Here is a 13,009-nt window from a genome sequence, read left to right on the forward strand (position 1 = left end):
TTATAGTAGTTATATTCTTGTATATAGGAGCAGTATTATAGTAGTTATATTCTTGTATATAGGAACAGTATTATAGTAGTTATATTCTTGTATATAGGAGCAGTATTATAGTAGTTATATTCTTGTATATAGGAGGCAATAATATAGTAGTAATATTCTTGTATATAGGAGCAGTATTATAGTAGTTACATTCTTGTATATAGGAGCAGTATTATAGTAGTTATATTCTTGTATATAGGAGGAGTATTATAGTAGTTATATTCTTGTATATAGGAGCAGTATTATAGTAGTTATATTCTTGTATATAGGGAGCAGTATTATAGTAGTTATATTCTTGTATATAGGAGCAGTATTATAGTAGTTATATTCTTGTATATAGGAACAGTATTATAGTAGTTATATTCTTGTATATAGGAGCAGTATTATAGTAGTTATATTCTTGTATATAGGAGGCAATAATATAGTAGTAATATTCTTGTATATAGGAGCAGTATTATAGTAGTTACATTCTTGTATATAGGAGCAGTATTATAGTAGTTATATTCTTGTATATAGGAGGAGTATTATAGTAGTTATATTCTTGTATATAGGAGCAGTATTATAGTAGTTATATTCTTGTATATAGGAGCAGTATTATAGTAGTTATATTCTTGTATATAGGAGCAGTATTATAGTAGTTATATTCTTCTTGTCTGGGGTTTACACTAACATTTTACAATTTTCCCTGCAGGTTCAGTCATGGTTTCTCCCGCCATCGCTTTGGCCTTTATTCCGTTCATTATCACTTTGATTATTCGCTATCGCCATTACTTCCTGCTCTTCTATCGCGCGGTCATCGTGCGCCGTATTCAGGATTACCTCACAGGGATCCCACGAGAGGAGCGAGCGTTTGAGTACGTCATCACCCACGCCATCCCCGGGGACCCCCAGCACGTGCTCAACACGTTTGACCAATATTGTTATAACTCCGAATACCTGAGCAACATCGGGCCCCAAAAAGGTATAACCGGGAGCCACAGAGCCGCTCTGTTACCCCCTATACCAGTGCTCTCCAACCAGAGAGCCTCCAGCTGTAGCAAAACTACAACTCCCAGCATGCCCGGACATCCAACGGCTGTCCGGGCATGCTGGGAGTTGTAGTTTTGCAACAGCTGGAGGCACCCTGGTTGGGAAGCACTGCCCTATACTGTTTGTTATCTTTTCTGCTGACACACACATATATACGGTAGTAACTTGTTCATACAATGACGGTGTTACAGAAATGAGTGCATGTGAATTTCTCCTCCAGGGGGCAGTATAATTTAACTTACGTTTTCTCTCCCGCAGGGAAGATCCTGGACCGGCTCATATATGAGAACGCGCCTCTCAACGTGCTGGAGCTGGGCACACAGTGCGGCTACGCCACCATTATAATGGCGCAGGCCCTGCCACTGGGCGCCAGGCTGTACACTGTAGATGCCAACCCCAAGAAGGCCGCTGTGGCTGAGAAGGTGATAAGGCTGGCCGGGTTTGATGATGATACGGTGAGATATACTTGTATATAGTGTCACATGATGCAGATCGGCAGGGACGTGCACAGGTTGACTAGAGAGGGGGCTTGAGCCCCTGCCTTTTTAAAGGGGTATTCCAGGGAAAAAAAAACTATATATATATATATATATATATATGTATAGGGGAATATGCAAATCAGCTCATTACATCACCTTTTCAGGCGATGTTCCCTGGTATCAGCTTAGCTCCAGTTACGGAATATAAAAAGCTAATCGGGATTAATGCCAAGCCAGAACTCTCTCTCCAGAAGGAAAGAGCACCCATCTGCAGACAGCTGTTTCGGGGTACTTGCCCCTCGTCAGTACGGAGCAGGGTGAACTGGCTTGGCTGAGATGAGGGGGCTTAGACCTGCGGAGTGCTTAGTGGCCCTTGAAAGCTTCATCACACCAGGAGTGGGGAACTCTCCCTGAGTTAAATACTCATCCCGTTTAGTTGGTCTAAGGCCCCTCATCTCAGCCAAGCCAGTTCACCCTGCTCTGTACTGACGAGGGGCAAGTACCCCGAAACAGCTGTCCGCAGATGGGTACTCTTTCCTTCTGGAGAGAGAGTTCTGGCTTGGCATTAATCCCGATTAGCTTTTTATATTCCGTAACTGGATTTAAGCTGATACCAGGGAACATCGCCTGAGAAGGTGATGTAATGAGCTGATTTGCATATTCCCCCACCCAGAATGCCTGCGGAGTGCTTAGTGGCCCTTGAAAGCTCCGTCACACCAGGAGTGGTGAACTCCCCCTGAGTTAAATACTCATCCCGTTTATATATGTATATATATATATATATATATATATATATATGTATATGTACATGTATATATATATATATATATATATGTATATATATATATATATATATATATATCTCAACTGGCTCCAAATAGTTAAACAGATTTGTAAATTACTTCTATTAAAAAATTGTAATCCTTCCAATAATAATCAGCTGCTTAAGTTGAGTTGTTCTTTTCTGTCTGGCAACAGTGCTCTCTGCTGACACCTTTGTCTGTCTCGGGAACTGCATAGAGTAGGAGAAGTTTGCTATGGGGATTTGCTTCAGTTCACGGGACACGTGTCATCAGAGAGCACTTAGACAGAAAAGAACAACTCAACTTCAGAAGCGCATAAGTACTGAAAGGATTAAGATTTTTTAATAGAAGTAATTTACAAATCTGTTTAACTTTCTGGAGCCAGTTGAGAGATATATATATATATATATATATATAAGAAAGTTTTTTCCTGGATAACCCCTTTAATGTTCTTCCTATAAGTGCCCTAGGCAGTCTGGCATCATTATGTGGGCATTTATTTAAATAATTATAAGGAGTGTCCTTTTTTTTAGTTCAGCCCTTGACCCCCAAAATGTCTGTGCACGTCCCTGCAGGTCGGCGGTTTCTGTTTCACAAAATAGATGAAATCCAGAGCACGGCTATTCCATATTACCGCAGTGCTCCCCAACCTTTGGATCTCCAGCGGCGGCAAAACTACAACTCCCATCATGCCCTTTGGTTGTCTTAGTTTTGCAATAGCTGGCGGTCCACAGGTTGGGGAAAACTGTGATAGGCGGCATTCACACCACCTTTTTGCAGTACAGTTCCCGTATATGTTTTCTATGTGAAAACCGTACGGAACCGTATTGAAAACCGTATGCATTGACTCTTCATTGAAAACCGTATGCAGTGACTCTTCATTGAAAACCGTATGCAGTGACTCTTCATTGAAAACCGTACGCCAAAAGATGCATCAGGTTGTGTCCATTTTGCATCCTCTACAAGTTTTGTCAGTTTTTTTCCCTGTACCCAAAACTGTAGTCTACCACGGTTTTTGGTCCGGGTGAAAAACTGTATTAAATTGTATACGTTTTTTTTCTAAACATGGGAGTCAATGGGAACCGTACAGAACTGTGCGTATGGTTCCATCCGGTTTTCACCATAAGGTTTTTACTTTGCACAGTTTTTTTTCTTGGAATTTCAATCAAACAAGTGAAACTTTATTCATAATGGAGTAAAAAGTTAAAAACCTATAGTTTTATTCCTTAAAAAATGGATGCAACCGGACATCATTTTTTCAAACCGTATACGGTTTTTAACTGTATACGGGTTGAAATTTGTACACACGTTTTGATACAGTTTAGTACGGTTTTGAGGAATCCTTTTTTCATCAAAAACCTGATACGGGAAACTGTACTGCAAAAACGTGGTGTGAATGCAGCCTTAAAAGATCCTGGCAGCCAGAGGCTGCTCTAATATCCCAACCTCATATCCAGTCCTCTTGTTCCATCCTAATATTCAGACTTTATATCCCGCCCTCATAGCTCATCCTCATATCTCATCCTCATCCTAATATCCCGTCCTCATATCCCATCCTCATATCCCGTCCTTATATCTCATCCTCATATCCCGTCCTTATATCTCATCCTCATATCCCGTCCTTATATCTCATCCTCATATCCCGTCCTTATATCTCATCCTCATATCCCGTCCTTATATCTCATCCTCATATCCCGTCCTCATATCCCGTCCTTATATCTCATTCTCATATCTCATCCTCATATCTCATCCTCATATCCCGTCCTCATATCTCATTCTCATATCTCATCCTCATATCTCATCCTCATATCCCGTCCTCATATCTCATCCTCATATCTCATCCTCATATCCTGTCCTCATATCTCATCCTCATATCTCATTCTCATATCTCATCCTCATATCTCATCCTCATATCTCATCCTTATATCTCATCCTCATATCTCATCCTCATATCTCATCCTCATATCGCATCCTTATATCTCATCCTCATATCTCATTCTCATATCCCATCCTCATATCTCATCCTCATATTTCATCCTCATATCTCATCCTCATATCCCACCTTCATATCTCATCCTCATATCCCATCCTCATATTCGTCCTCATATCTCATCCTCATATCTCATCCTCATATCTCATCCTCATATCCCACCTTCATATCTCATCCTCATATCCCATCCTCATATTCGTCCTCATATCTCATCCTCATATCTCATCCTCATATCTCATCCTCATATCTCATCCTCATATCTCATCCTTATATCTCATCCTCATATCCCGCCCTCATATCTCATCCTCATATCCCGCCCTCATATCTCAACCTCATATCCTGTCCTCATATCTCATCCTCATATCCCGCCCTCATATCTCATCCTCATATCCCGCCCTCATATCTCTTCCTCATATCTCATCCTCATATCTCATCCTTATATCTCATCCTCATATCCCATCCTCATATTCATCCTCATATTCATCCTCATATCTCATCCTCATATCTCATCCTCATATCTCATCCTCATACCCCGCCCTCATATCCCATCCTCATATCTAATCCTCATATCTCATCCTCATATCTCATCCTCATATCCCGCCCTCATATCTCATCCTCATATCCCACCCTCATATCTCTTCCTCATATCTCATCCTCATATCTCATCCTCATATCTCATCCTTATATCTCATCCTCATATCCCATCCTCATATTCATCCTCATATTCATCCTCATATCTCATCCTCATATCTCATCCTCATATCTCATCCTCATATCTCATCCTCATATCTCATCCTCATATCTCATCCTCATACCTCATCCTCATACCTCATCCTCATATCCCGCCCTCATATCCCATCCTCATATCTAATCCTCATATCTCATCCTCATATCCCGTCCTCACATCTCATCCTCATATCCCGCACTACTGTCTCATTCTCTTATCCAGACCACATATTTGTTCTCATATCTTGTCCTCATATCCTGTCCTCCTATATTGCCCTTACATGCCTGACCTCATATCCTGTCCTCCTATCCCAACCTTATATGCATGGCCTCATATCCTGTCCTCCTATCTTGTCCTCATATCCCGTTCTCATATGCCTAGCCTCATTTCCTATTCTATCTTGTCCTCATATCCCAACCCTTTATTTATGGCTTCATGTTTCCTGTCCTCCTATCTTGACCTCATATCGTGTCCTCCTATCTTGACCTCATATCCTGTCCTCCTATCTTGTCCTCATATCCTGTCCTCCTATCTTCTCCTCATATCCTGTCCTCCTATCTTGACCTCATATCCTGTCCTCCTATCTTGACCTCATATGGTGTCATCCTATCTTGATCTCATATCGTGTCCTCCTATCTTGTCCTCATATCGTGTCCTCCTATCTTGTCCTCATATCCTGTCCTCCTATTTTGTCCTCATATCCTGTCCTCCTATCTTGACCTCATATCCTGTCCTCCTATCTTGTCCTCATATCCTGTCCTCCTATCTTGTCCTCATATCCTGTCCTCCTATCTTGTCCTCATATCCTGTCCTCCTATCTTGACCTCATATCCTGTCCTCCTATCTTGACCTCATATCCTGTCCTCCTATCTTGACCTCATATCCTGTCCTCCCATCTTGACCTCATATCCTGTCCTCCTATCTTGTCCTCATATCGTGTCCTCCTATCTTGTCCTCATATCGTGTCCTCCTATCTTGTCCTCATATCCTGTCCTCCTATCTTGACCTCATATCCTGTCCTCCTATCTTGACCTCATATGGTGTCCTCCTATCTTGTCCTCATATCGTGTCCTCCTATCTTGTTCTCATATCCTGTCCTCCTATCTTGACCTCATATCCTGTCCTCCTATCTTGACCTCATATCCTGTCCTCCTATCTTGACCTCATATCCTGTCCTCCTATCTTGACCTCATATCCTGTCCTCCTATCTTGACCTCATATCCTGTCCTCCTATCTTGTCCTCATATCCCGTCCTCCTATCTTGTCCTCATATCCCGTCCTCCTATCTTGTCCTCATATCCCGTCCTCCTATCTTGACCTCATATCCTGTCCTCCTATCTTGTCCTCATATCCTGTCCTCCTATCTTGTCCTCATATCCTGTCCTCCTATCTTGTCCTCATATCCTGTCCTCCTATCTTGTCCTCATATCCTGTCCTCCTATCTTGTCCTCATATCCTGTCCTCCTATCTTGTCCTCATATCCTGTCCTCCTATCTTGTCCTCATATCCTGTCCTCCTACATCACCTTCATATCTCATTCTCATATGCCTGGCCTCATGTCCTGTCCTCCTATCTCGTTCTCATATGTCGTCCTTATATCTTGTCTTCATATTTAGAACTCCTATCCCCGGCCTTATATCCCGTCCTCATATCTTGTCTTTGTATTCCGTCCCCTGTGCTTACTGTTCTCTGCACCTTCCTGCTGGACAGTCAGCTTTGTCTTCTGCCTACTGACTCTGATTGCTCAGCATTCTATTCCCCGCTCGTCCTGTAGGTGGAGCTCCTGGTCGGGCCCTCTGATGACATCATCTCACAGCTGAAGGACAAGCATGGGGTCCAGAAGTTGGAATTTGTCTTCATGGACCATGGGAAGCGCTGCTACCTGCGGGACCTGCAGCTGCTGGAGGAGGTGGGACTGCTTCAGGAAGGGACCATCATCCTGGCGGACAACGTGCTCTTCCCCGGAGCCCCCCATTTCCTGCAGTACGTGAAGACCTGCGGTAAATATCAGCTGAAGATGCATCGGGGTCACCTGGAATACTTCCGATACATCAGGGATGGCATGGCGGAGCTGACATACACCAAGCTGCAGTGATAGAATAAAGACTGTTTCCTAATATCTGCTGTCCGTCATTTCTTGGGGGCGCCCTGATGACATCATATCTGGGGGCACCCTGATGACATCATATCTGGCATCATATCTGGGGGCGCCCTGATGACATCATATCTGACATGTTTTTTCTATGTAATAAGGTCCTGGGTGATTGTTCTCTGTGTGATTGAGCAGCACATTGTCTTCTTTTGACAAACATTGGGGTTAAAGGTGTGCTCCGGCCCCAAGACATCTTATCCCCTGCTGGGAACCCCCACAATCTAGCATGCAGCACCCACCTGTAAGTACTGCCAGAAGCGCTGGAGGTTCTCAGTATTATGCCTCCCGACCATGGGGACAGAGTATCGTGACATCACGCCCCCCCCCATCAATGCAAGTCCCCCCAACAGGTCATGTCTTCAGGATTTCCTTAGTCTTTCACAGGTGATATAAATATGATCAGTGATTCAGACATCACCAGAGTTATATCAACTGTGAAAGACTTAGGAAATCCAGAAAACATGACCTGGTGGGGGTCTTGAGGACCGGGCTTGAGAAACACTGGGTTACAACAACACGGCCAATGACTGCAAAACAGTGTAGGGTCTGTTCTGGGGTCTGATTCAGTTTAGGGCCTGGTATGGAATGTAATTCAGTTTCTGGTCTGGTCTAAGGTCTGATTTAGTTTAGGGTCTAGTCTGGAATCTGATTCAGTTTCGGGTCTGGTCTAGGGTTTAATTCAGTTTAGGGTCTGTTCTGGGGTCTGATTCAGTTTAGGGTCGTGTCTTGGGTCTGATTCAGTTTAGGGTCTGGTCTTGGGTCTGATTCAGTTTAGGGTCTGGTCTTGGGTCTGATTCAGTTTAGGGTCTGGTCTGAAATCTGATTCAGTTTAGGGTCTGGTCTAGGGTCTGTTTCAGATTAGGGTCTGGTCTGGAATCTGATTCAGTTGAGGGTCTGGTTTAGGGTCTGATTCAGTTTAGGGTCTGGTCTGGAATCTGATTCAGTTTAGGGTCTGGTCTAGGGACTGATTCAGTTGAGGGTCTGGTCTGGAATCTGATTCAGTTTAGGGTCTGGTCTGGAATCTGATTCAGTTTAGGGTCTGGTCTAGGGTCTGATTCAGTTTCGGGTCTGGTCTAGGGTCTAATTCAGTTTCGGGTCTGGTCTAGGGTCTGATTCAGTTTCAGGTCTGGTCTAGGGTCTGATTCAGTTTAGGGTGTGGTCTAGGGTCTGATTTAGTTTGGGTCTGGTCTGGAATCTGATTCAGTGTAGGGTCTGCTCTAGGGTCTGATTCAGTTTAGGGTCTGGTCTACGGTCTGATTCAGATTAGGATCTGGTCTGGAATCTGATTTAGTTTAGGGTCTGTTCTAGGGTCTAATTCAGTTTAGGGTCTGGTCTGGAATCTGATTCAGTTGAGGGTCTGGTCTGGAATCTGATTAAGTTTAGGGTCTGGTCTGGAATCTGATTCAGTTTAGGGTCTGGTCTGGAATCTGATTCAGTTTAGGGTCTGGTCTGGAATCTGATTCAATTGAGGGTCTGGTCTGGAATCTGATTCAGTTTAGGGTCCTGTCTAGGGTCTGATTCAGTTGAGGGTCTGGTCTAGAATCTGATTCAGTTTAGGGTCTGGTCTAGGGTCTGATTCAGTTTAGGGTCTGGTCTAGGGTCTGATTCAGTTTAGGGTCTGGTCTGGAATCTGATTAAGTTTAGGGTCTGATTCAGTTTAGGGTCTGGTCTGGAATCTGATTCAGTTGAGGGTCTGGTCTGGAATCTGATTCAGTTTAGAGCCTGGTCTGGAATCTGATTCAGTTTAGGGTCTGGTCTAGGGTCTGATTCAGATTAGGGTCTGGTCTGGAATCTGATTCAGTTTAGGGTCTGGTTTAGGGACTGATTCAGTTTAGGGTCTGATCTGGAATCTGATTCAGTTTAGGGTCTGGTCTGGGGTCTGATTCAGATTAGGGTCTGGTCTGGAATCTGATTCAGTTGAGGGTCTGGTTTAGGGACGGATTCAGTTTAGGGTCTGGAATCAGATTAAGTTAAGGGTCTGGTCTAGGGACTGATTCAGTTTAGGGTCTGGTCTGGAATCTGATTAAGTTTAGGGTCTGGTCTAGGGTCTGATTCAGTTTAGGGTCTGATTCAGTTTAGGGTCTGATCTGGAATCTGATTCAGTTGAGGGTCTGGTCTAGGGTCTGATTCAGATAAGGGTCTGGTCTGGAATCTGATTCAGTTGAGGGTCTGGTCTAGGGTCTTATTCAGTTTAGGGTTTGGTCTAGGGTCTGATTCAGTTTAGGGTCTGATCTGGAATCTGATTAAGTTTAGGGTCTGTTTCAGATTAGGGTCTGGTCTGGAATCTGATTCAGTTGAGGGTCTGGTTTAGGGTCTGATTCAGTTTAGGGTCTGGTCTGGAATCTGATTCAGTTTAGGGTCTGGTCTAGGGACTGATTCAGTTGAGGGTCTGGTCTGGAATCTGATTCAGTTTAGGGTCTGGTCTGGAATCTGATTCAGTTTAGGGTCTGGTCTAGGGTCTGATTCAGTTTCGGGTCTGGTCTAGGGTCTAATTCAGTTTCGGGTCTGGTCTAGGGTCTGATTCAGTTTCAGGTCTGGTCTAGGGTCTGATTCAGTTTAGGGTGTGGTCTAGGGTCTGATTTAGTTTGGGTCTGGTCTGGAATCTGATTCAGTGTAGGGTCTGCTCTAGGGTCTGATTCAGTTTAGGGTCTGGTCTACGGTCTGATTCAGATTAGGATCTGGTCTGGAATCTGATTTAGTTTAGGGTCTGTTCTAGGGTCTAATTCAGTTTAGGGTCTGGTCTGGAATCTGATTCAGTTGAGGGTCTGGTCTGGAATCTGATTCAGTTTAGGGTCTGGTCTGGAATCTGATTCAGTTTAGGGTCTGGTCTGGAATCTGATTCAGTTTAGGGTCTGGTCTGGAATCTGATTCAATTGAGGGTCTGGTCTGGAATCTGATTCAGTTTAGGGTCCTGTCTAGGGTCTGATTCAGTTGAGGGTCTGGTCTAGAATCTGATTCAGTTTAGGGTCTGGTCTAGGGTCTGATTCAGTTTAGGGTCTGGTCTAGGGTCTGATTCAGTTTAGGGTCTGGTCTGGAATCTGATTAAGTTTAGGGTCTGATTCAGTTTAGGGTCTGGTCTGGAATCTGATTCAGTTGAGGGTCTGGTCTGGAATCTGATTCAGTTTAGAGTCTGGTCTGGAATCTGATTCAGTTTAGGGTCTGGTCTAGGGTCTGATTCAGATTAGGGTCTGGTCTGGAATCTGATTCAGTTTAGGGTCTGGTTTAGGGACTGATTCAGTTTAGGGTCTGATCTGGAATCTGATTCAGTTTAGGGTCTGGTCTGGGGTCTGATTCAGATTAGGGTCTGGTCTGGAATCTGATTCAGTTGAGGGTCTGGTTTAGGGACGGATTCAGTTTAGGGTCTGGAATCAGATTAAGTTAAGGGTCTGGTCTAGGGACTGATTCAGTTTAGGGTCTGGTCTGGAATCTGATTAAGTTTAGGGTCTGGTCTAGGGTCTGATTCAGTTTAGGGTCTGATTCAGTTTAGGGTCTGATCTGGAATCTGATTCAGTTGAGGGTCTGGTCTAGGGTCTGATTCAGATAAGGGTCTGGTCTGGAATCTGATTCAGTTGAGGGTCTGGTCTAGGGTCTTATTCAGTTTAGGGTTTGGTCTAGGGTCTGATTCAGTTTAGGGTCTGATCTGGAATCTGATTAAGTTTAGGGTCTGATTCAGTTTAGGGTCTGGTCTGGAATCTGATTCAGTTGAGGGTCTGGTTTAAGGTCTGATTCAGTTTAGGGTCTGGTCTGGAATCTGATTCAGTTTAGGGTCTGGTCTGGAATCTGATCCAGTTTAGGGTCTGGTCTGGAATCTGATCCAGTTTAGGGTCTGGTCTGGAATCTGATCCAGTTTAGGGTCTGGTCTAGGGTCTGATTCAGATTAGGGTCTGGTCTGGAATCTGATTCAGTTGAGGGTCTGGTTTAGGGTCTGATTAAGTTTAGGGTCTGTTCTGGAATCTGATTCAGTTTAGGGTCTGGTCTAGGGACTGATTCAGTTTAGGGTCTGGTCTGGAATCTGATTAAGTTTAGGGTCTAGTCTGGAATCTGATTCAGTTTAGGGTCTGGTCTGGAATCTGATTCAGTTTAGGGTCTGGTCTAGGGTCTGATTCAGTTTAGGGTCTGATTCAGTTTAGGGTCTGGTCTGGAATCTGATTCAGTTGAGGGTCTGGTCTAGGGTCTGATTCAGTTTAGGGTCTGGTCTAGGGTCTGATTCAGTTTGGGGTCTGGTCTGGAATCTGATTAAGTTTAGGGTCTGATTCAGTTTAGGGTCTGGTCTGTAATCTGATTCAGTTGAGGGTCTGGTCTGGAATCTGATTCAGTTTAGGGTCTGGTCTGGAATCTGATTCAGTTTAGGGTCTGGTCTGGAATCTGATTCAGTTTAGGGTCTGGTCTTGAATCTGATTCAGTTTAGGGTCTGATTCATTTTAGGGTCTGGTCTGGAATCTGATTCAGTTGACGGTGTGGTTTAAGGTCTGATTCAGTTTAGGGTCTGGTCTGGAATCTGATTCAGTTTAGGGTCTGGTCTGGAATCTGATTCAGTTTAGGGTCTGGTCTAGGGTCTGATTCAGATTAGGGTCTGGTCTGGAATCTGATTCAGTTTCGGGTCTGGTCTAGGGTTTAATTCAGTTTAGGGTCTGTTCTGGGGTCTGATTCAGTTTAGGGTCATGTCTTGGGTCTGATTCAGTTTAGGGTCTGGTCTTGGGTCTGATTCAGTTTAGGGTCTGGTCTGGAATCTGATTCAGTTTAGGGTCTGGTCTAGGGTCTGTTTCAGATTAGGGTCTGGTCTGGAATCTGATTCAGTTGAGGGTCTGGTTTAGGGTCTGATTCAGTTTAGGGTCTGGTCTGGAATCAGATTAAGTTAAGGGTCTGGTCTAGGGACTGATTCAGTTTAGGGTCTGGTCTGGAATCTGATTCAGTTGAGGGTCTAGTCTAGGGTCTGATTCAGTTTAGGGTCTGATTCAGTTTAGGGTCTGATCTGGAATCTGATTCAGTTGAGGGTCTGGTCTAGGGTCTGATTCAGATAAGGGTCTGGTCTGGAATCTGATTCAGTTGAGGGTCTAATTCAGTTTAGGGTCTGGTCTGGAATCTGATTCAGTTGAGGGTCTGGTCTGGAATCTGATTCAGTTTAGGGTCTGGTCTGGAATCTGATTCAGTTTAGGGTCTGGTCTTGAATCTGATTCAGTTTAAGGTCTGATTCATTTTAGGGTCTGGTCTGGAATCTGATTCAGTTGACGGTGTGGTTTAAGGTCTGATTCAGTTTAGGGTCTGGTCTGGAATCTGATTCAGTTTAGGGTCTGGTCTGGAATCTGATTCAGTTTAGGGTCTGGTCTAGGGTCTGATTCAGATTAGGGTCTGGTCTGGAATCTGATTCAGTTTCGGGTCTGGTCTAGGGTTTAATTCAGTTTAGGGTCTGTTCTGGGGTCTGATTCAGTTTAGGGTCGTGTCTTGGGTCTGATTCAGTTTAGGGTCTGGTCTGGAATCTGATTCAGTTTAGGGTCTGGTCTAGGGTCTGTTTCAGATTAGGGTCTGGTCTGGAATCTGATTCAGTTGAGGGTCTGGTTTAGGGTCTGATTCAGTTTAGGGTCTGGTCTGGAATCAGATTAAGTTAAGGGTCTGGTCTAGGGACTGATTCAGTTTAGGGTCTGGTCTGGAATCTGATTCAGTTGAGGGTCTAGTCTAGGGTCTGATTCAGTTTAGGGTCTGATTCAGTTTAGGGTCTGATCTGGAATCTGATTCAGTTGAGGGTCTGGTCTAGGGTCTGATTCAGATAAGGGTCTGGTCTGGAATCTGATT

At 44.1% G+C, this 13,009-nt stretch overlaps 1 protein-coding gene across 1 annotated transcript; it reads left to right on the top strand.

Annotated features, from left to right (window-relative positions):
- The first annotated feature begins 738 nt into the window (after positions 1-738).
- On the top strand, positions 739-7,162 carry LOC130345576 (transmembrane O-methyltransferase homolog). Its single transcript, XM_056554503.1, has 3 exons — positions 739-1,000; positions 1,327-1,523; positions 6,842-7,162. Exons 1-3 carry the CDS (start codon positions 739-741, stop codon positions 7,160-7,162), a joined length of 780 nt encoding a protein of 259 aa, XP_056410478.1.
- Positions 7,163-13,009: the final 5,847 nt, after the last annotated feature.

This window comes from Hyla sarda, unplaced genomic scaffold, assembly GCF_029499605.1.
Source record: "Hyla sarda isolate aHylSar1 unplaced genomic scaffold, aHylSar1.hap1 scaffold_760, whole genome shotgun sequence".
Lineage (NCBI taxonomy): Eukaryota > Metazoa > Chordata > Amphibia > Anura > Hylidae > Hyla > Hyla sarda.